Genomic DNA, 24690 nt, shown 5'->3' with positions numbered 1-24690 from the left:
GAGGGGCACATGATTTGTAAAAAAAATCCGATATATGTATATGTAGATATTTTTTTAAAATAGTAAGCACATAACAATTCCAATATAGGTCCATTTACAAATCGTTTATCAAGGTTTAGAATTTAGCCCACTTGGCATTAGGTTTATTAAGCCCGGTAATAATTTGATTTAAAAAATAATAAAACATTACGGAATGACACATTTCTTCAAGCTCGAATAGGGTACGTAAATTCTCAAAGACGTATTCACCAAACATTAGAAAATGATTATTAAATTAAAACTTATTAGTGTTGTTGTTATGCCCTCCTAATTCAATCTACGAAAAAACAAATGCAAATTATCACTTATTTAGTAAGCTAATTATTAATAGAGTAAAATGCACGGATAGTCTCTGTGGTTTCGTGAAATTTCACCTTTAGTCCCAAACTTTTCAGAATTACACTCTTAGTCCCTGTGGTTTGACAAGTTGTTACTCGGATAGTCCCCAAAGCGGATGGAGGTTAGTTTTTCTGGTTAAGTGGGTGTGAAATGACAAGGACTATCCGAGTAACAACTTTTCAAACCACATGGGCTATTCGAGTAACAACTTGTCAAACCACAGGGACTATCCGAGTAACCTTCATCCGCTTTAGGACTATCCGAGTAACAACTTGTCAAACAACAGGGACTAAGAGTGTAATTCTGAAAAGTTAGGGACTAAAAGTGAAATTTCACCAAACCACAGGGACTATCCGTGCATTTTACTCTTATTAATAAAAACATAACATTTTGGCACAATAATTACCACTCATATAATATATTTATTTACTATCATAATGTAAATTAATGTACTCTTAAAATATAGCAGTGTAACTTTTATCAAATTTAGATATAGGTTAATTTTTCTAATAGCATTTTATATCAGCATATATGATATATTTATGGGATAATAGAGGCTTATCTTTGTTATTTTAAAAGCATACAAACACCAAAGTGTTATATTTGCAACCATTATGTCTATCTTTAGTCATACATCGATCATGATGCAAAACATCATGTCATAGTCTATATAGTGTCCATGCATGAGAATGAGTTTCATTTTCCTTCCCAATATAAGTCAGACGTGAAGCCTAGTAGAAGTAAACATTTATAAAATGTAATACTGAGAAAAACAAACTTGTTTTATATTAATCGCGAATTTCGCGGGTAGGAAATTTTACTTTATATTCATTGAACTATGTCAAAAACGTGTTTTATAAATGTTTTGGATTGAAGGTTGTAGTCATTAGGGTTGCGAAGAAAAATTGATTTATAATTGTTTTAAACTGAAAGTTGTAGTTATTAATTAGCGTATAAAAGATAAACAGACTCAATAATGTAAAAACACGATTTAAGGCATAATATTGCATAACCATGAAAAGAATGAAAGTAAATGTGGAATGGAGATATACAAAGATGAGACACGTGTAGATGCCAAACATGTCCAGCAACATGCAAAACACGAGTTAAAAGATTCATGATCCTGTTTTTTAGCAGGGTATTTGCGGGTCCCGTGAGTTTTCTGGTAGCGGGGTCTTATGGTTAACAAAAGTCAAACAACATGCAAAAAACTGTAGGATGTGTTCACTATGCAAAGCAGAAACTTCATTGAAACTTGATACCCATTTATTAGTTAGACCCCCGAACCAAAAACTTAAGATCTAAAAACTTCAGGAAATTGCTTATGATTTAACAGATAAGGTTGATGTTAGAGAGAATGTTATCCCCTACAATGCAACTTAAGAGCTACGTTATATTATCGCTCAGTGTATTATGAATTGCTGACCAATTTTAATAATAACATAAAGTTAACAACTTAAACAAACCCTAAACATTCAGCATATTCCATTGAAAAAAAAAATAAATCAAGCTCAATAATATTACCAAATAGCCCCTGAAAGCAGCCTGTGCAGCTGTGCTTTTGTGGTAGCTTGCTCTAGCTTGATTTTATCCTCACCATTTGATGCATTTGATTCCGCATTAATTCTTGAATCTTCAGCTTATCGGGCATTAAGCTAGCACTCGAACTAATTAAAGATAATAAAGAAGAGGGAATTACCACAAATGCTGTTGAAGTCTGTTTTTAAGCAGTTGACCATTAGTAAGTCTGACCATACGACCACGAGTCAACGCTTGGAACTCAATAATTGCACGCATGCATCTCAAAGTAACAACAGCCTGTCTCCTAACCAAGTGGCCACGAACTAAAGCTTGAAGCCTTATGATACCCTTGAGAGTAGGACTCTTCATTTTTATCCAAAACCCGAAACCCGACCCGAATTCAAAGCCACCCGAACCCGAATTAGGGAATATCCGAAAAACCCAAACCCGAGAAACCCGAACCCGACCAACCCGAACTTTAAATGGTTCGGTTATCGGGTCACTTTTTCCCTACCAAAACCCCGAACAACCCGACCCGAAAACCCGAAACCCAACAAAAAACCTGAACATTTATTGTTTTTTTCTTATAGAAGTGTTTTGGTTTGGAGTCTTTTATATATGAAACATTAAGTTTTGGGACTTTTAAATATTATAATAGCATATTGTCAAATAGAGTTTGAACTTTGATGATATTTTTAAAGTAGCAATATGAATTTTATGATATCTTGTAAAAAACACTTAAATTTTTCATTTTACATTGAAACCCGAAAACCGAACAACCCGACCCGAACTAACCCGAACCCGAATAACGCAAAACTGACTAACCATCCTAGGTTCAATGACTGAAGTTGGCTACAGTTGTATCCAATTGCCAGCACACACAATCAAGCATCCGTGATTAACTCAAATCTAGATGTGGCAAATTAACGCAGGTCAAAGCAAGGTTGGTAAGGGTCAAAACACGCAATTTTTGCACGAGCTAACACAGGTCAGTTTGGATTTGAGTGACCCAACCCGCTTTTTGTCCAAAAATATTTATATTTTTATAAATTTTCCGTTCCTATTGAATATTATTTCAATACTAACTTATCATCGTTCCCTTAGGAACGAAAGGGAACGATACTACAAAAACATACAAAATCACATCAAGTGTAAACCAAATATATCAAGAAACATAACTTTAGCTTTTATTTATGAAGATTTAATTCTCTCTAAGCTCTGATTCGACCCGAATAACTAAATCACATCAAGTGTAAACCAAATATTTTTATTTCTGTTTAAAAAAAAACAAATAAATTTACCTATTTTATTCCTCGACAACCTGGCAGTTCTCCGGTCTCCGCTTTTGGGGCGGGGGTGCTTGATCGCTGGGCTTTCCTTTTCCTCTAATGATTAAAAAACAAACAACCATTAAAGTGTCGATACCTGCACACGTAAGCGACTGTTAAAGAGGGCAATCCTTAGGAAATTCACCTAATTGTTTCAAAAGAACAATTAGCACAAATAACATCATCATATGCTAAAAATGGCTAAAAGAGCTGAGAAATAATCAAATAAGGACTGAAATAGCACCTTTGCCGTCTCGTATGCGGCGTTTTATTAGACGGCCATCTCCATGTACATCCCGTACCTGTAAAACGATATACAAGTGGAAATATACCAGAATTAGCGTTCAAATGAAAAGATGCATGCTTCAAACTAAGAAAAAAAAACATTTGCGGACCTGAATAAAATGGATAAGGTCCACTTCAAAGTGAACTTCTTCGATACCTTCTACAAAGGTATCAGAGGGCTTTGACTTAAGTACTGACTTGTTACATAAATCACTGCTTTCTCTCCCCGTGACATTGTTCCGATACCCATTTGAAGACCTTTAGGTACCTAACATAGCAATATGACGAATACCATAATGAGCATACACGAATCTTATTTTGTGCATAGACAAATAAGAATGTATGTTAATAAAGAAACCTCGGATTTTCCAAATGTGAACATGATTGGTTCGCCAGTCGTAGGTAATTGAAGTGGTTGTCCGTCCCCCGCCTTGGCTGAAACTCTGAAATCAGCCATTGTCTACAAGTATATTAATATCACGGCTATTTCTGAAATAATTAGATTTCCTTCAAGTGTGTGTGTGTGTAAGAGAGAGAGAGAGAGATGACATCGTATGAACCTGGCTTTTACTTCATAAAGATCTCTTGGATTTTCCCAACTTTGTGCCTCATTTATAACCTGTTTTGTGAATGGAATAGTGTAATAAAAATCCAATTTCAACATAAAATAACAATTCTACTTACAGAAAGGCACACTTTTTATGTATCTTGTGTGATGCCCTGTTCTATTGTAACCACACAATTAGATATACCTTCTTCAAGATTCCCAAATCTTCAGTTACAGCCTGAAGAATGTTTACATAGAAAAAAAATATGGGTTATGATACTAAGTATAATAGAGAAAAGAACTACTAAACTAACGTAAGAAAAAAATACTTATAAGTGTGTGCTGCAAATAGCAGTGTCACATCAAAGTTAGGCATGTATAGTGCGAATTTAGTGTGTAATAACGAACTGTAGTTCTTGCCATGATTTTAGAAAACTCGATGAGCTCAATCTCAAAATTAAGTTCAGCATCCTTTGGAAAGCTATCTGAAACAGAAACTGGACAGTCATCCTCGCCATAGTGCAATTCAGGCTTCATTTTTAACTGAAATTGTTAGCAAATATATATGTTAAAGATCAATAACAATCAACACAACAATCACAATTTGAACCATGAAATTAAACTATGACCACTACCCGATACTCCGATACTTACCACTGCAACTTCACCCTTCAACATTCTGGGAATTCCTTCTAGCAGCCTATTATCATCTTGCTCTTACCCAAGACCTGCCTAATTGGAGTGCCTTTGCCTATAACAAACAAATAAAACAGCGCATCACAATTCAAGAAGCATTTTTTATTAGATATTTGTAGTTGGCTGAAACTGCAACCAAGATAAAATCATATATAAAGGTAGGGTGACAAAGATGAAATCGAATCAGACCTAATGAAACAAAACCGAGCATTCGAATCGAATTGTTTGTCACAAAAGATGAAGTCAAACCTAATCGAATAAGACCGTATCGAATTAAACCAAATGAAACCCTAGTTCGCACAAAACGAAATCATTTCCAAACTATAAAAGAACCATGAATTCACAAACGGAATCTGAAACATATAGACATCAAACGCCCAGTCAAAATAAATGAACAATTAGTACTAAACTAAAAAATCCTAATCAAGAACAAATCTTACCTGTGATTTGAAAAACATCTAGCAAACATGAAAAAGACTTGGTTGAGACAAATCGATGGTTTTGGGATCCAAAGATACGAAGCATTTGCAGGTTCTTAATGTTCCACCGTTACAACGTGAGGTTAAAGGCAAGAGGAATTGCAGCGGCATCAAAAGAATTAGGGTTGTCAAATGAGAAAGCGTGAAGGAGAAGCTGTGAATGAAGGTTTGAGAGAATTAGGTTTATTAGATAACTTATATACCCGGGTCAAAAAACCGGGTTTGGTTGTCCCAATTCGGATGCCGTGTAAAAATATAAAGATTCCCACGTTTTCCCGCCCAAAATTTTGTAAGGTTGCACCATGTAGTGCCACGTGTCCCAAACCTTGTTTGTTTATTATATATATAGATATATATATGTGTGAGTGGGGGGAAAGATTGTGCAGATGTTCACGCCGTGAAGATGATAACGGAAGCAAGGATTTCAACCCCCGTGGTGCCCCTGTAATGGTGTTGGGCGGCGCTATGGGGCGCCATAGCCTCCCAACCCGTGATATACCGCCCCATTACACAAGGGCTAAAACTGTCCCCAAGGCAGAGAAATATTTTCAAATTCTAGTGATTAATGCACCCTTCCGGGGACAAACCCTAGTGTAAATTTTAGTTGGAATCCAACGAAGATTGTTATGGTGACGATCACACGTCTTTAAGAACCTTGATCCATCTACTACCTACACTTACACCGACAAACACCACAAAGGAAACCACCTCAAAGTCTCTAAATAAATAGTCAATTTCCAGTTGTCTTATTGGGGCTACCCTACCAACACACACTACACTACGCCTGCATGCATGCCCACATTAATTAATGGACACATGCATGGTTACTTTACTATCTTAGGGTTGATTTGGGTACCTAGTTCTCAAGACATGATCCAACCATGAATTGCTAAGTTTCAAGTTGAAATTTAAAAAAAAAAAAAAAAAAAAAAAAACCATATATGCCCGAGTAAATTAGCAAACATATTAGAGTGCATAGTTAATTACTTAATTAGGAACACAAATGTTGCTTTGTAGAGTAATCAATGTGCAAGGGGTTGATTTTCATAAGGATATGATCTATGCCCATTTTGTGTCCAAAAAATGCAAGATAAATGATTAATTTTACACCAAGTGCATGTTTTGAACAAGAGTTTGGGTCAGAAATCGATCCTGATCGAGTTAGACTCATGCAATCGACGTTATTCTTTGGTGAAAAGCTTTGATCAATGAAGGGGTATGGTCCCAAAAAGTCGCGCAAACCTCCGCCCAGGTTGCGCGCGGAACCATACTCCTTATTTCAGAAAGCTTATTAATAATATCCACGCGCGACCTACACGCGTTGTAGTTTATCCCGCGCGAGGCAAGGCCCACAAGAGGCTCACATATCAGCACTTAGCATAAAACAATGGAACAAATGAGCATACTAACCCCGCGCGGATTAGTTTGCTGTCCAACAAGAGCCACTCAGTAGGGAAGCGCACAACTACCCACAGTGGTACATAAGGTACAAGTGGCAGTAAAAGGAGCCAATGAGCGTCTAGCAGGCTCTGGACAATCGTGCGCCACGATCGCCTGACGAGAAGTACACAAGGACACCTACGTGGCACCAATCAGAGGACGGAGACAACTGTCCCACGATCTCCACTTGCCTGCTGATGACAGAAGGACAACAAGGCCGACAACAATGACACGTGGCTCCAATCAAGGTGCGCCAGCACCGATGAACGTCTAGAAGCCACTAAGCGGTCGACGCCAGTGAGACAAAGAGCATATCCGTTTTGTTGTCCGCTTCCGGCCCAAGGCCCATCAGCCCATAACCCCTTACACCTCTCCGGCTATAAATAGAGACCTCATTCCACAGGTTAAACATTCTATCCCCTCTACTCTCACTCTTTACACTTAATTACTCTCAAAGCGGTCGCTTATTCTCACGCCGAAGCCTGGTTAAGAGGGAAACCCCCACATTCCCCTCTTAACGAGTAACGGTGTTCTGTTTTGCAGGATTGATTACCAAGTCGGAGCTCAAATATCCTTAAGAAGATTAACCATCATGAAAGGAACATAAACCAATCTAATTAACTCCCTAATTAGATCACTGTTTCTTCATTGGCGCCCACCGATTTTTTCTATAACCACCCTCATCTTCTTTTATTTGAGCCTTTGACATCTTTTTCATCCTTCGACTATGACTGGTCAGGGAACCATTCCAGAGTTCGGTTTCGGAACCAACTCTAACATGGCGTTGGGTGAAGGAATCCAAAACTTCCAAGCCCAACAAATCGAAGAAATCGGCGAAGTTGAAATTACCAATACTGGGGGTCCGCGCGGGAGCATTAACCGCATCACCCAAGTGGTCACCCCAGGGAACAACGGTGAAGGACCATCGAACACAGCGCCACCTCAAAATGTATCTGCATTACTAGGCTTACCAGAAGGCGAAACCCCAGCCTCGTGGTATGCCAAGAACATCGCCACCATCAATGCAGCATACCAATCGCTGATCGCGCAGCAAGCAGTCTTGACGGCAGAACCGTCCTTGGTCACCCCTCAGAGTCAGGGGGTGTGCCAAATGCCCCCGCCAGCCAATCTACAAGGCAGAATCAACAGGCCTCCCCCTACAAGACGTTTAAGCGTACAAGACACGCGCGATACAAGAGGGGAAACGGATAGTTACTACGACTATCCGTCGAACCTTCAACGAGGCCCTGTTCACACCCGGCTCACGCCGCGCAACATGAACAACGAATGGGAAGAAACGGACCCGTATGATCCCACATGGGAAGGTGACGAGGAATCGTCAGTCTTTAATCGTTTACCAAAAAACCATGAGTACTACAAGCCAAGACAACACATTGGCTACACAGAAGAAGCTGAAAGAGATTTCCGCCTGGCATACAGACCAGCGGAAGCTGCGGAACACTCCAAGTTTATCCCAAAAATTGCACTCGCGCCGCTTTCACGAGAGAAGCTACCCCCAACTGTCGGGAAATTCAATGGGTTGACTGACCCAGACGATCACGTCAGAACTTTCACGAGTGTGGGCTGCATGGGAGGTTGGAACATGCCCATGTGGTGCCACCTGTTCATTCAAACTCTTACCGGAGCGGCTCGCGCCTGGTTTGACAGCCTTCCGCCTGGGAAGATTAAATCATGGACAGATTTCAAGACGCAATTCTTAAGCTACTTTAGCCAACAACGTCGCTACCAACGCGACACAGCTGAAGTAGAAGATATTTGGCGAAGAGATGGTGAAGGTCTGGAGGACTTCATCACGCGTTTTAACAAAGAATGTCTGGAAATAGGCGGCGTCAGTGAACAACTCATGCGCTGTCACTTCAAAAAGGCTATACGCTGCAATAGTCTCATTAGAACCATCACAGGCAAAGATGGAATGCCAAAGGAGTGGGATAAACTAATGGAAGCCGCAAAAATCGTCGCGCAAACTGAGGAGTCCCTTGCTGGTGGAAAGGGCTACTACCCTGAAGATCGATTCTCAAGAGGAAGTACGCGCGACAACAACAACAAGCGTAACAAATACAAGAGTCATGACTGGAAGTCTGAGAGACCAAGAGGCCGTGACGACAGGCCGCGCTACAGAGAAGACGCGCGAGAAACGATTGACCGAATTGGTTACAAGAAGGCGGTCAGAGACGACAATCGTGACAAACACTGGACTCCGCTCACAAAAACGCCAAAGGAGGTATTGATGACGGAGAATATCGATTTCAAGGCTCCCAGGCCAATGACAAACAAGAAAGGGCAAGACCCCAAATTGTACTGCGATTTACACAAAGATTCAGGGCACCTGACCGACGACTGTTATAGCTTGCGCCAAGAAATCGAGAGAGCGCTCAAAAGCGGTAAGCTAAGCCATTTAGTGAAGAATGTACGCAAGGAAACCCGTCAACTCCAGCGCCACGACGAAGGGAACCACAAAAAGGTCCGACGACTAGAGACTCACATGGTCAACGGACCCAGGTATAGCGCGAAAGAGAAAGGCAAACGCCCTTATGAACCTTCTTGGCAAGAGCAGCAAGTTATATTTCCGGTAGTGCGCGGCGGACCTCGCGCCACACGTCCCGTGGTCATTACCGGCATAATCGGGCATTATGAAACTGACTACATATTCATAGACCCGGGAAGTACCGCCGACATCATTTACGAACAGTGTTTCAATCAGTTGGATGAGGAGGATAAAGCGCGACTCGAGCCAGTCGATTATCCTTTGTCTGGATTTTGCAACGAGATGGTTTTTCCTCTCGGACAGATCAGTTTCCCCGTCACGCTCTCTGACGGGAAACACTCAAGAACAACAAATGTGAACTTCATGGTAATGCCAGTGAAATCGAGGCATGATGTGCTTATTGGGAGGGAAACACAAGGCGAGCTAAACATGGTGACTTCAACGCCTCATTCTGCGATAGGTTTCCCAACCAAGACAGGAGTAGCAATCATATATGCCAAGAAAGAAGTAATGTCAACTGAAGAGCTGCGCCCAACAAAGGCGGCGAAGGTCTCCACGACCGAGCCAGAGAAATGGGTTTTAAACCGAAAATACCCTGAGCAGACTGTGACAATTGGCCACGCCATTTCGTCAGACATCAGAACACGTCTAAAGCAACTGCTGTTTCGAAACATGGATATATTTGCCTGGACACCGGCAGACATGACCGGTGTCCCGCGCAACATCACCGAGCATTGCTTAAACACGTACCCCTCTGTCGAGCCAAAGGTCCAAAGAAGGCGCAGCCTAGGTGCAGACAAGACAAAAGCAATGAACGAGCAGGTATGTGAGCTGCTCAAAGCCGGGATCTTGCGAGAGGTAAGATATCAGAGTTGGGTGGCGAACCCCGTGATGGTCGAAAAATCAAACGGCGGATGGCGCATGTGCGTAGATTACACCGATCTCAACAAGGCGTGCCCAAAGGATTACTATTCCTTGCCTGAGATCGATAAAAAATAGATTCTCTCGCGCCATACCGATGGAAGTGCTTTTTGGATTGCTACAAAGGATACCATCAAGTTCAGATGAAGCTAGAGGATGAAGACAAGACAGCGTTCAGAACTGATCTTGGAATCTTCTGCTACACAAGATGCCTTTTGGCCTGAAGAATGCAGGCGCGACATATCAACGCTTGATGGACAAGACCTTTGCAGGTGACATCGGAAAGCATATTGAGGTTTATATCGATGATCTAGTGGTTAAAAGTCCTGAGGAGGACCAAATGTTGAAAGACATCGAGAAAACGTTCAACTCATTGCGCAGCGTAAATATGAAGCTAAATCCAGCCAAGTGTTCCTTTGCCATGGAAGAAGGGAAGTTTCTAGGCTTCATTGTCACAAACGGCGGTTTCAAGGTGAATCCAGAGAAAGTACAAGCTATAGAACGAATGCCCTCACCGCGAAACATCAAGGAAATGCAACGACTGGCCGGCCGACTGGCCGCGCTTAATCGTTTTCTCTCCAATCACGCCGCAAAGTCGTATCCCTTCATTAGCACGTTGCGCAATTGTGTGAAGAAACAAGAGTTCAAATGGACCGCGGAGGCCGAAACAGCTTTTCAACAAATGAAAGCGTGTCTGATCGAACTCCCTACCCTGACTGCACCATTTGAAAAGGAGCCCCTCGTACTGTACTTGTCCTCCTCGGATAAGGCAGTAGGGTCAGTATTATTGGTCGACAGAAACGGAGTACAAACCCCGATCTACTATGTCAGCAGGGTACTCACTGACCCAGAAACAAGATATTCCACAATGGAAAAGCTGGTTCTTGCGCTACTACACGCCCCCCGAAGGCTGCGCCGATACTTCACAGGCCATGTGATAACTGTGCTTACAAACTTCCACATTGGCACTATACTACAGAAGCCTGAGACATCAGGAAGGTTGGCAAAATGGGCCATTGAATTGGGAGGCCATAACATCTTGTACAGGCCGCGCTCGGCCATTAAGGGTCAGGTCCTAGCCGACTTCATCACAGAAGTGCCGGCCGATAAAATCAAGGAGTGCGAGCTGATAGAGACTCCCGAGAAAGATGCAACAGATGAAACTTGGATGCTTTACACCGACGGGGCATCAAATGAAGATGGCACGGGAGCAGGATTATGCCTGGTGAGCCCAGAGAATCACGAGTTTACTTACGCCATTAAGTTGGACTTCAAGAACACCAACAACGAGGCTGAGTACGAAGCATTTCTGGCAGGCTTACGCCTAGCCATCAAAATGGGAGCCAAAAGCTTGCGCGCACAAGTTGACTCACTCCTGATAGCCAGTCAAGTAAATGGCATATACGACGCGAAGGGAGAAGTCATGGCTTTGTATCTGGAACAAGCGAAAGAGTTGCTCCAACAATTCAAATCTCACAAGGTTATACACATCAATCGCTCCGAAAACAAGCCAGCCGATGCCTTGAGCAAGCTCGCCTCGACCTCCTTTCAACATCTTGCCAAAGATGTACGGATAGAGGTACTCAAGAATCCATCGGTGCTGCTGCGACAAGTGAACGTGATCGAAACGGGCCAACCTTCATGGATGACCCCGATAATCCAGTACTTGCAAGAGGGGGTACTCCCTGAAAACAAAGCGGAAGCGAGGAAGATCCAAAACAAAGCCCTACAATATGAAATGAACGGCGGTATTTTGTACCGGAAGTCCTTCCTGGGGCCACTACTGCGCTGTGTGGACCCCCAGGATGCGAACTACCTGATAAGGGAGATCCATGAGGGGATCTGCGGCATTCACTCCGGGCCACGGATGGTTGTGGCAAAGATCATGAGCGCCGGTTACTACTGGCCTGGTATGCATGTAGACGCGCTGAAGGAGATTCGAAAATGTGACTCTTGCCAGAGGCATTCTCCGAAGACACTGCGCCCCAAGAACGATCTTATCCCCGTATCCACTGCATGGCCCTTCCAGCAGTGGGGAATTGACATGGTGGGACCCTTCCCGGATGCTCCCGGCGCCGTAAAATTCATCATAGTGGCTGTGGATTACTTCACAAAGTGGGTGGAGGCCAAAGCCCTTGCATCCACCACAGCTATGATTGTGCGCAAGTTCATCTGGGAGCACATCATATGCAGATTTGGCCTCCCGCTCAAGATTGTAACAGACAATGGCACCAACTTTGCATCGGAAGATCTCAAGAAGTGGATGAAGGAGATGAAAATTGAACACACTTTCACATCTGTTGCGCACCCCCAAGGCAACGGACAAGTGGAAAGCGTGAACAAATGCATTGTCGAGGGGATAAAGGCCAGATTGGGGACAAGGCGACGAGGATGGGTTGATGAGCTCCCGAGCATCTTATGGGCTCATCGAACCATGCCAAAAACAAGTACCGGCGAGACCCCCTTTAGCTTGGTTTATGGCTCAGACGCGGTTATCCCGACGGAGATTGGCCTACCCTCACCACGCATGACAACGGTCAACACAGTTGACAATGAAGCGGAAAGATGCCTTGACTTGGACTTGTTAGAAGAAAGGCGCGAAATCGCGCGAATCAAAGAGGCCAAGTACAAGACCCAGCTAGAAAGGTACTACAACACAAGGGTCCGTATCTGTACCTTCTCCCCAGGGGAATACGTCTTCCGCGACAATGAAGCGTCAAATGCGGAACGTCCAGGAAAGTTGGCACCTAAATGGGAAGGCCCGTACCTGATCCACGAGGTCCTGGGCAAAGGGGCCTACAAGTTACGCACCCTAGATGGCCACATCTTACCACGAACATGGAACGCGCAACAACTGCGCAAATGTTATATGTAACTTACTTCGGCCTTGCGCCTGTTTTTACTTTCCTATGTCGGCTAAACGCCATTACAATTAATGTATGAAGGCCTATGCGCCCATTCCAGACTTAATGAAAACATACGACATGTTTTTCTACTACATTTTTTCGTTACAAATGCACGCTAAACTTTTGATTAGCGCGAAAACACTCCAGCATTTTAAAAAATTTGTTGACAAGAACCGCCTCCAAGGTCCTCCGCGAACAAAGCGCGAGACCGGGCGGTCACTTTTTACTTAAAAAACACTTCCATTTATTCGAGCTAATTTAACCTAAGTTTTGACAGCAATGCAATAATTGCAACGGAAAAAACGAAAACGATTCACATAATAAACTTGCGCAACAGCGCAGCATTTACAATCAAGTTGCAAAAGACAATTATAAGGCACAAACGCCTATCAACAACCTATTTAACAACCTATTCTATTCATCGCGTCGATCACCATCATCATCTCCGTCATCCTCACCATCGTCATCGTCGCCATCATCATCTCCATCTCCACCGTCATCACCAGCTGGTTCTTCATCGGACAGTTCGACGGTAACTGGTGGGTCGAGGACTGCTTTAAGACGCTGGCACCAGTCGTCTTTTTTCAAAGATTCCACAACCAGATCCATGATAGGCAAGGTAAGGTTGTCATACGAGTTTTCAGCATGTGCAAGCGCAGCATCAGCATGTTCAGTCACCGAGCAGTGGCTTACATCAAATTCTTTCCCTAGTATCTGCTCAACGTGACTGGCACATTCCAAGTAACCTCCTCGATGACCCACCGCACGCGCCGCATCCGTGAGAGCAGCAACGGCGCGATCGAGCTCGCCAGCATTTAAGATGGAGTTGGCAACCTTCAACAAAAGAAAAGCGTTAAGAACAACCCTTAACCAGATGGAATCATAAAAAACAGAAGTACAAACTTACAAGCGCTACTCCACGAGTGCGCATCCATTCAGCCTCCGAGACAAGCGTGTCAATGATTCCTTGGGCCTCGGAGTAGTTGGTTTGAGCCACGTTAAGCGCGGCAGTGCTGACAGCACGCGCCTCCTCAGCCGTAGCAGCCTTAACCCTCTCGGCCTCCAGGTCGATCTCCAACGATTCACATCTGTCGATTTGCTCGTTCAAGCGACGTTTGAGCTCCGCAATCTCAACGTCCTTGGCGTGGAGATCTCTGTCCTTGCTAGACAGCTGCACCTTGGCCTCAGACAACTCAACCTGAAGGCCGACAAAACAACTTAGGCCGGTTTGTTAACAACATAGCAAGAATAAAGGAAAACAAATAAACTAACCTCCATCTGCTGTTTGGCAGCCTTCTCTCCCTGCGCCTGCTCTACCTTCGATGTCAAATCAGCAACTTTAGCCTCAAGATCAACAATCTTCTGTCGAGCCGCGTAGGCGCGCTCGTTGTCTTGGGCGCAAATACGTTTAAACTCGGCCTTCTCTTTGGCCAGTTGCTCCTCAACATTGTGGAGCTTCTTTTGCAAGCCCTCGCGGCCCCATTCTTCGGCCTTCTTATCGGCTTCAAATTTGGCTCTCTCCTCACCAAGAGCAGCCTTGGACTTTTCAAACTCAGCAATACGTTTTAACGAGCGCTCACGATAAGCCTCCCAGTCGGCGCGCTCTCTAACCATTGTTCGCCATTCACGAACTATCTGGTGATTGGCAGCACGAGCGTTGGCCTCTCCAAGTATAAAGGTGCGATATAACATTTCATGGGGTTTCGCCCTTTGCCGGTTAACTTCTGCAGGGGTAAACGAATTCAAAAACCACTCGCGGCAAGGGGCAAATTCATGAAATGTATCTTTTTGCTTTAAGCTCCAAGGGGCTTGGTGAGGAGCATCGCCGCGTTCTTCTTCATTATAAGTTTTATAGTAGATATCGCCGACGGTATCCTTCGCCCCGATCACGTTCGGGTTAAAACCCCCTGCACCACCAGAGCTCGCGCTGCTTGAAGCATATCGACCCGCACCCTTAGAAGTAATGACATGCGCGGAGTGGGTAGGGTTTGTAACCTCAGGCCCTTGAACATTAACAGGCTGCTCCATAGCCTTCTTCTTTTCTAACTCCTCCAGGGCCCTCTTATTCGCCGCTTCGGCCACCCTCTCCTCCTCCGCCTTCCTTTTTCTCTCCTCATCCTCCTTCCTTTTTCTCTCCTCCTCCTCCTTCCTCTTTCTCTCTTCTTCATCCCTCCTCCTCTTCTCCTCCTCAATCTTCTTCTTCTTTGCTTCTTCTTTCCTCTGATTCTCCTCCGCCTTTCGCTGCGCCTCAGCAGCCTTCGCGGCGTCCTGAGCAACAGTATCAGAGGACTTGATAGTAATCTTCGGCCTCTTCGACGCAACCTCACTGAACGTGACACCCTTCTCAGGGGTCTTCTTCTTGATCTCTGCAAAAATAATGCAAGTACATTTAAGCAGAGAGAAAAGGATTAAGAAAAGAAGCAAAGAACATACCCGGAGAAAATTTATACAACGAGTGCAAGTTGCTCGTTTTCCCAACCACGGGAAGCACAACAGCAGTAGGCGCGGAAGCCACTCCAGCCGTGGTTTCGCTCCTACCTCTCTTCCTGCCAATCAGTTGGGCAGCCGCATCTTCTTCTTCCGCCTCATCATCTTCAGGGGTCGCGCCAGCATCAGGGTTACGAGAACCCGCGCTCCCAGAGCTTTTCGAGCCACCTGCACCAGTTTTTGCCTTAGCTGTACGCGACAAGCCTTCAAATGAATCGCTGATTATCACATAATCATCTAAGTCACTTTGACGAAGGCGGAGAGTACCTTTGACAGCAGCAGTAGTTGCGCGACTCGGGCCAGTACCCTTGCTGGTCACTTCCGGATCGACCTTGGTCTTCTTCTTCTTCTTCAGGGGTTTCTTTTTCTTCTCCTCTGGGTCAATCCCCAGGTCGCGCAACACACCTGCAAAGATTTTAGACCACGAACTTAGCTCGCCGGTGGAAGACCCTACTGACTCCTCGCTGGAAAGATAGAGAATCTCTTTCTCAGCAGAAGTCACAGAGCGCAAAGGACGAGGTTTAGGATATTGCGCACCTTCAGTAGCGGTGGGCGGCGAAGCGAAGGCACCTTCAACCGGAAACATGAGGTTGCCCTTAATCTGGTCATACCAGCTTTCTTCATCATCGCGCAAGGGGCGCACGCTCATGGAACCACCAAAGGTGGAGAAGGCAGCTTGATAGAGTTGCGCCTCTAAACATGAACATAAGTAAGTAACAATTAAATCAAGCTACTTCAAAAAAAAAAAAAGAAAAGAACAAAGAGATAGCAAACCTTGATCACCGATCTTCAACACCGGAACCTCCCTGCTGTTGGGTGACCACTGGTCACTCATCTTAGCCGCGACCAAAACGTTTTCCCCAAACACCCGATTTAGGGTTGGGGTCAGCTGTTGATACCACTGGGCCTTCTTAGGAATCGGAAGGTCTTCCTTCGGTATTGCCTCAGTCCAATCCCGGAAGGGCATGGCAATCGGCAACACCTCTTCACGAATGAAGAAAAACTTGGGTTTCCAGTCATGGAAACTCTTTGGGGGGTTTAGCAGAATCTTCTTCGCCGCACCACGGCTTGCAAACGAGAAAAAACCCATCGTCCTCTGCAACTGGTAGAAGGCCCGAAACTTCTCTACCGACGGCTCGATGCCATGGGATCGGCATAGGAATTTGAAATGACGAACCCTAACCATCCCAGGTGGGCTCATCTGTGACAGATGGAAGTTGTAGTAATGAAGAATGTGCCCTAGGAAGTTTGTAGCCGGTAACCTAAAGTTACCCTGAAGGAAAAAATCTTCATATAGGGTAATATAACCCGGTGGTGCATCAGCCGCGGTCTGGCCCTGAGCCGGATACCGGGCATCCCACTCCGGTGGGAATCGGAAACTCCGAACAATCTGTTCGAAGAGACCTAGATCCCATTTGAGGACAGGAACTGGACCTTCCTCAGCAGCAGCAATTTCTTGATGTTCCTCACTCATCGTATCAGAGAATAGATCTGGAAAAAACTCGAAGAAAAACTTGAAGATTTGCAGAAATCTTGAAGATGTGAAGAACCAACTTTGAAGATTCAAAGAGAAGTTGAGAGAGAATAAGAAGGCAACGAAGAGAAGTGAGAATCTCTCACCTCTCTTCGGATATATATACCCATCGCATTTAATGCGATGGGTAACCGTGCCGCTTTCGCCGCTAGGCTAACCAACGAGGGGCTGCCACGTCAAGCGGAAAACCAGGGGTGACGGTTACCACGCGCGCGTGGGCCTCACTCTCCTGACACGAAGTGCAACCGCCGCAGACGGCATGATGACACCCGTGCCAGAGGTCAACTCAAACGTCGCACTCAACGACTTATCCCACCAGCTTGTCAGAAGTTCAAATTTCGAAGTTTCCCGCCATAAAAATTACAAGTAACTTCATGCAAAAGTTACATGAGCCGCGCAAGCTAAACGTCACCCCCAATAAACCTGCGCAACTGATCAGACAAACAACAATCCCTAAAGACCTGCATTGGTACCTGCGCAATTGAAAACAACATTTTCCACATGCGCCACACCAATCAGGATCAAAAGAACATTTCCCCTATTACACTTATTTCTCTTATTTTTATTAAGTCCAGAGCTCCAACCACTTGCGTTGCGCATGGTGCAGCACTGGACTGGGGGGACTTGAAGGGGTATGGTCCCAAAAAGTCGCGCAAACCTCCGCCCAGGTTGCGCGCGGAACCATACTCCTTATTTCAGAAAGCTTATTAATAATATCCACGCGCGACCTACACGCGTTGTAGTTTATCCCGCGCGAGGCAAGGCCCACAAGAGGCTCACATATCAGCACTTAGCATAAAACAATGGAACAAATGAGCATACTAACCCCGCGCGGATTAGTTTGCTGTCCAACAAGAGCCACTCAGTAGGGAAGCGCACAACTACCCACAGTGGTACATAAGGTACAAGTGGCAGTAAAAGGAGCCAATGAGCGTCTAGCAGGCTCTGGACAATCGTGCGCCACGATCGCCTGACGAGAAGTACACAAGGACGCCTACGTGGCACCAATCAGAGGACGGAGACAACTGTCCCACGATCTCCACTTGCCTGCTGATGACAGAAGGACAACAAGGCCGACAACAATGACACGTGGCTCCAATCAAGGTGCGCCAACACCGATGAACGTCTAGAAGCCACTAAGCGGTCGACGCCAGTGAGACAAAGAGCATATCCGTTTTGTTGTCCGCTTCCGGCCCAAGGCCCATCAGCCCATAACCCCTTACACCTCTCCGGCTATAAATAGAGACCTCTTTCCACAGGTTAAACATTCTATCCCCTCTACTCTCACTCTTTACACTTAATTACTCTCAAAGCGGTCGCTTATTCTCACGCCGGAGCCTGGTTAAGAGGGAAACCCCCACATTCCCCTCTTAACGAGTAACGGTGTTCTGTTTTGCAGGATTGATTACCAAGTCGGAGCTCAAATATCCTTAAGAAGATTAACCATCATGAAAGGAACATAAACCAATCTAATTAACTCCCTAATTAGATCACTGTTTCTTCAATCAAGAAGCTACACATCTTGTTCTTAAAGCTTTCAAACTCCTACGGGGTATCAAGAAGTAAATCTAGCTTCTTAAGATCTTGGTATGGACTTGAGAACATATAGTAAATAAGACCATGGTACATCAGGGGCGGATGTATATAGGAACAAGGGGTAGTCTCCGCTACCGCTTGTTCGGAAAATTTTTGACGTTTTTAGTGTAAATTTTGGAAAAATTTGACGTTTTTTCGATTTCGTTACCGCCTATTTATAAAACGTTACCGCTTGATCGGAATCCTAGATCCGCCACTGTGGTACATTGTATTGTACAATATCATAAAGCCTCATGGCTACTCTATTTCGTCTTAGACTATATATATGGGGTGTACTTCAACTTTTTCACTCGCATGAAAACACTCAGATCAATGCCACAACAGATTCCATTATGTTTTACTTTTTTTTTTTCGTTTGAGAGGGCGTGGTTCCACTTTCCACTGTCACGACATTTATTTTTAAATACAAATAATAGTTTTACTTTTAACAATTTCGTAAAAAATAAAAATAACAACATTACATAAGAACTTACCAAGTCATTGTTGATATGCATGAAACAATCTGCATCTGAAGCCTTACTACCCGTGTAGTCGGGTGTATCTAACGTCTTCCTTTTTTAATCGCTCAATCGACGCATTTCAAGCATCTCCGCAAACTTTGAGTGATTTTTTAAGAACTTACCAACCAGATACATGTTTGAAAACTTGAGCTTTGTTATCCTAATGGATTTTTTTTCAAGTGTGCAGCTTAAGAGGTCGGTATCGCTTTCTGTACCTTTGAAGTTGTTGTATTTGTTGTTGTAAACACCATAAAACTTGCCAAACTTATCTTCATTTATCGAATTTTTGAACTACATGTGTCAACGGTACGATGCGGTTCTCGATCTAAGAATTGAGGAAACCTAGCTGTAACCTTCTCCTACAACGCCACATTTTTTTGTGCATTGTTGATAGGGGTGAGCATGGTGCGGTTTGGTGCGGTTTTAGCATAAAACCGCAACTCATACCGCGAGGTGCGGTTTTTATTTTTTTAAAACCACATGTTGCGGTTTATTTGCGGTACGGTTTTTGCGGTTTATTTGCGGTTGCGGTTCGGTTTCGGTGCGGTTTCGGTTTTAATAGTTGAATACATCTAAAAAAAACTCTCAGCAATACTTGAATACATCTAAAAAAAACTCTCGGACATCAATTGAAGAGCATATGTATGGGCTAGAGGACATCAATCAAAACAAGAGTTTGTACTAGAAACATGTCTAGAATAATAGTTGCTAGATAGAAAACCATATCTTGTGACATCAATCAAAACAAGAGTTTAATACTGGAATACATTTAATACTGGAACTCATTCTTGTTTCCAACTTTCAATCTTTCCAACTTTCAATGTTTCCAACTATCATTTGCCATTAGTGTTTCCTAGATAGAAAAAAAAAAGCAAAAAATATATGTTAGTAGGTATTTGAAATATAAACTCACACATGTAAAGAAAACCTTACCAATTTTTAAACCCGCCATCTTCTTATTAAATTCATCTATGTCTTTATTCTTCATAGAACATCCGAGCTCAAGATCAACCCTTGTACACCTTATCCAATCTTGTGCACAAATCAAAGCTTCCGCAGTTTTGGTGTTAAGTGAACTTCTATACTTGTCGATAACTCTACCACCCGTACTAAACGCCGATTCTGATGCAACTGTCGAGATCGGCATTGCCAAAACATGTCTAGCTATTTTGGATAGTATAGGAAATTTGGTTGAATTTGCTTTCCACCATCCCAAAAGATCAAACTTTTGGTCCCTTTTTTCCCTTAAATCCGTTAGATAGATCTCCACCTCACTCTTGATGTCTTGACCTCCATCATCAAGTTTGTCAAACTCTAGCTCCAGATCAATATCCATCTCATTAATACTTGACTTTTCACCAAAAACCATATCTTGTGAGTTTGGTAAATTCGTGTTTTCTCCCTTGCCTTTGTAATGATTAAACAACTCATCAAGAGTCTTAGTCACCTTTCCCACAATCTCTTTACTTTTCTCCGAATCCTTACCATGGATCAATTCAATGCAATACTTAACATATGAAAGCTTGTTGCGTGGATCCAAAACAACCGCAACATACAATAGATAATTCATATTATCTACGTTGTCCCAATATTTATCATACTTTGTTTTCATCGATATAGCCATCTTTTTTTTTCTGTTCATCTTGACTCAAAGTCATCCGAGTGATGGTTGCTTGCATTTTCACAAGTTCGGAAAAAAAAATATTCGAAGTTACATACTTTGAGCCGGATATCTTGGTTGTAACATCGAAAAATATTTTCAAGTAGTCGATCAGATTCCTAATTTAACAATCCAATATCCATGTGTAAGTATTTAAATGAGTTAACGACTTATTATTTTTATAGGCTAGAGATATTTAAATGAAAAATATAATAACATACCTAGCCGCGTCCCAATCAACACCACTCGGAGCACCAATTACTCTATGCTTCCTTTTCCTTTTTCTTATGCTCCCTTCCACATCTTCCTCCGCCTCGGTGCGAAAATAAGCACCATAAGAAGAATCGATCAAGTAAAGCCTTTTTAGAAAATAAAACAGGAACACGATGTTAGTAATAAGCAAGTTTAGTTACCCCAAAGTTAAGTTATATAAAACAGAATAAACACATACCTGTCAAACGCATCCTCATATACTACGGCTGTTTCCAACATTAAATATGTTGAATTCCATCTCGTGTCAACATCAAGAGAGGGCTTTAGTTCAGATTTCACTTCAACACAAGCAACACAATCTTCAAAACTTTTATACCGAGCCGGTGATGATCGCACATACGTCACAGCATTTCGAATTCTAGTAACAGAATCGAACTGCTCTTCCAATCCATCTCTAACAACAAGATTGATGATATGTGCACAACAACGTAGGTGCAAGTATTTACAACCTAGTATATCATTCGGTCCCTTCAACATCCTCTTTAAAAATCGTATAGCCCCATCGTTTGAAGACACGTTATCCACTGTGATGGTAAACACGGTCTCAATCCCCCATTTTTTTAAACACTCATAAACCAAACTCCCAATGGTGTCACCCCTATGATTATCTATAGGGCAAAAAATTAGGATTCTTTTTTGTAAAACCCATGTGTCGTCGATCCAATGTACCGTAAGACACATATAATTGATATTTTGAACGGATGACCATGTGTCGGTAGTGAGGCACACTGTTTGGCCTTTCAACAAATGTTTGACCTTTTCTGCTTCTTGTTCAAAAATAGTTATACAATCTCTAGCAACCGTCCATCTAGATGGCATAATAAACTCGGGATTCAATTCCCACGAGTACTCCTTAAATCCTTCATCATCGACAATACTAAAAGGTCTATTGTCTTTAATGCACATTTTAGCGAGGCCTAGTCTACACTTCACCTGGCTAAATGAATGCTTAGTCAATGACCCACCCCCTGCGTATCCTTTGGCTTGAAGTTTAAGGTTGACTGATTTTTTGGATTATTCTTTTTTGCTTTATAAAGGGGTGATCTTACACAAGTATTTCTTAGATGATTGAGTAATCCGGAGGTACCATTAAGTCTAGTGCCACAAGCTAAAACCCTTTTACAATGCTTGCATTTTGTCGATTTAGCGCCTTTCTTATACGGAAAATGTTGCCAAACAACGGACTTCAACTTTGGCTTATTTTCTTCTCCGGGTACTTCAACCTCATCATCATTTTGATCATCCACATCAATTACAGTTTCATTAGTAGCCATTCTGAAAACATAAAAGAACTAAAATCAAACAAACCAAACTTCTGTATTCCCATCCAGTATCGTTAGATTTTCTAAAATAGTAAAATCACTGTCAAAAACACAATGGCTAAGAAGTAAGAACCCTACATCAATCAATAGTTAAAAACTCTTACTGAATCACACTTTAGAAGTGTGTGCGTGTATTTTTTAGCTATTAATTAGTCATAATTCCGAAATTCTGCATCATTTAGAGCCAAAATAATCAAACTGTTAACATGATTTTCAATCTTCGGTCATTCAAATCGTAATAATCACTATAAAAAGGCTTAAATTCACAAACTAAAACATTAAGAACTGAAATCGATTTGGAACTTATACTAATTTTGACCGATGAATCCAACAAGTCAAATCACAAGTCAAATCACAAGTCTTCCCCGAATTAGAGTTAGTTTAACAAACAGATTCAAAAACTTTAACATATTTCGATTATTACTTTGATTCGTTCAAAGATAACCTTAAATTTACGATGAAAAGGAGAAAACGAAGGGTTTGAATGGAGAAATTACCTGGTGAATCGATTACGGAGAAGGAAGCAGAGCAGGTCCGCCGGAGAAGCAGCGCCGCCGGAAAGCAGAGCAGGTCCGCTCGGTCGCAGCTGTCGCCAAGTCGCCTGATGTCGCTGATGATTTAGGGAGTTAGGGCAACGATCTGATGAGCTGAGTTAACCGTATAAGACTATAAGTGTATAACTGTATAGGGAGTTGGGCTAAATTTTTAATTTTGGGCCACAGATTATATAATATATAGGGCTAAATTTTTTAATTTTGGGCAACGATCTTTAAGTATATTATATATATATATATAATAATTTTGCGGTGCGGAATCCTAGATCCGCCACTGTGGTACATTGTATTGTACAATATCATAAAGCCTCATGGCTACTCTATTTCGTCTTAGACTATATATATGGGGTGTACTTCAACTTTTTCACTCGCATGAAAACACTCAGATCAATGCCACAACAGATTCCATTATGTTTTACTTTTTTTTTTTCGTTTGAGAGGGCGTGGTTCCACTTTCCACTGTCACGTCATTTATTTTTAAATACAAATAATAGTTTTACTTTTAACAATTTCGTAAAAAATAAAAATAACAACATTACATAAGAACTTACCAAGTCATTGTTGATATGCATGAAACAATCTGCATCTGAAGCCTTACTACCCGTGTAGTCGGGTGTATCTAACGTCTTCCTTTTTTAATCGCTCAATCGACGCATTTCAAGCATCTCCGCAAACTTTGAGTGATTTTTTAAGAACTTACCAACCAGATACATGTTTGAAAACTTGAGCTTTGTTATCCTAATGGATTTTTTTTCAAGTGTGCAGCTTAAGAGGTCGGTATCGCTTTCTGTACCTTTGAAGTTGTTGTATTTGTTGTTGTAAACACCATAAAACTTGCCAAACTTATCTTCATTTATCGAATTTTTGAACTACATGTGTCAACGGTACGATGCGGTTCTCGATCTAAGAATTGAGGAAACCTAGCTGTAACCTTCTCCTACAACGCCACATTTTTTTGTGCATTGTTGATGATCAGATCTTGCTATACCTCGACCCAATCGCAAGCCAACACTATGGTGGTTCACCTTTGAGAAGCATTGTACGCAGTGACATTCCTCGCACATCTACGTCAAAGTTCGTTTTTTCAGATAAACTTATTTTTTACTTAAAAGCTCTACTTTCATGTATTATCAAGTTCAAAATTATGTTCATTAGAAAACTAAAGAGAAGAAGAATAATTCTAATATTATTTTTTTATTATTGATTAGAAGAAATGTTTTTAAAAGTTAACTTAATAGAACTTATAACTATCACATCAAAGTTTGTTTTTTAAATACATATCTTATAACTTAATTACTCTACGGGAGTAAATATATATATATATATATATATATATATGTAATATTATACATTTTTCAACTAAACATTATGCTAACTTTTTTTCATTTCTCACATTTAATATGTTAAGACTCTTGTGTATTTGATCTTTACCCATATTGTGTGCTAATTTTATATTTTGTTCTTGGATTTTGTTTTTGAAATATTTTTATTTTAAATTTATTACAATTAGAAGTGTTTGTAACGAGATTATTAAGCATTTGAAATGTTAAGTGAAGAAAATAAGTAAAATTGTACTATTTTAGTAAGTGATTCAACGGATATAACTAACATGAACATTCAAGCACACACTAATCATAACAACTTGATAAAAAACCAATTTTCAAGAACAAGAGTTACAATTGATCAAGCTTTAAGCAATAGTTCTTGATTACAATAACATTGTTATAGACCTATAACTATAATTATTATGTTAGTTA

The 24690-nt window shown here is 42.1% G+C and overlaps 1 protein-coding gene across 2 annotated transcripts; it reads right to left on the bottom strand.

The window, feature by feature from the left end:
• Positions 1–1751: 1751 nt before the first annotated feature.
• On the bottom strand, positions 1752–5417 carry LOC110878619 (peptidyl-prolyl cis-trans isomerase PASTICCINO1). 2 transcript variants are annotated; one of them, XM_035977572.1, is made up of 10 exons: positions 5196–5417; positions 4714–4810; positions 4480–4602; positions 4265–4297; positions 4073–4131; positions 3871–3972; positions 3623–3780; positions 3472–3529; positions 3201–3324; positions 1752–2045 (listed from the first exon to the last, which is right to left on the bottom strand). In XM_035977572.1, exons 2-7 carry the CDS (start codon positions 4735–4737, stop codon positions 3723–3725), a joined length of 399 nt encoding a protein of 132 aa, XP_035833465.1. In that variant the 5' UTR covers positions 4738–4810; positions 5196–5417; the 3' UTR covers positions 1752–2045; positions 3201–3324; positions 3472–3529; positions 3623–3722. The 2 variants fall into 2 exon arrangements, with proteins under 2 accessions (XP_035833465.1, XP_021982650.1); XM_022126958.2 differs by having other exon boundaries at positions 3871–3955; positions 5196–5415.
• Between the last annotated feature and the right edge of the window lie 19273 nt (positions 5418–24690).

This window comes from Helianthus annuus, chromosome 9 (genome assembly GCF_002127325.2).
Source record: "Helianthus annuus cultivar XRQ/B chromosome 9, HanXRQr2.0-SUNRISE, whole genome shotgun sequence".
Lineage (NCBI taxonomy): Eukaryota > Viridiplantae > Streptophyta > Magnoliopsida > Asterales > Asteraceae > Helianthus > Helianthus annuus.
This window is presented reverse-complemented; position numbering and strand designations above follow the sequence as displayed.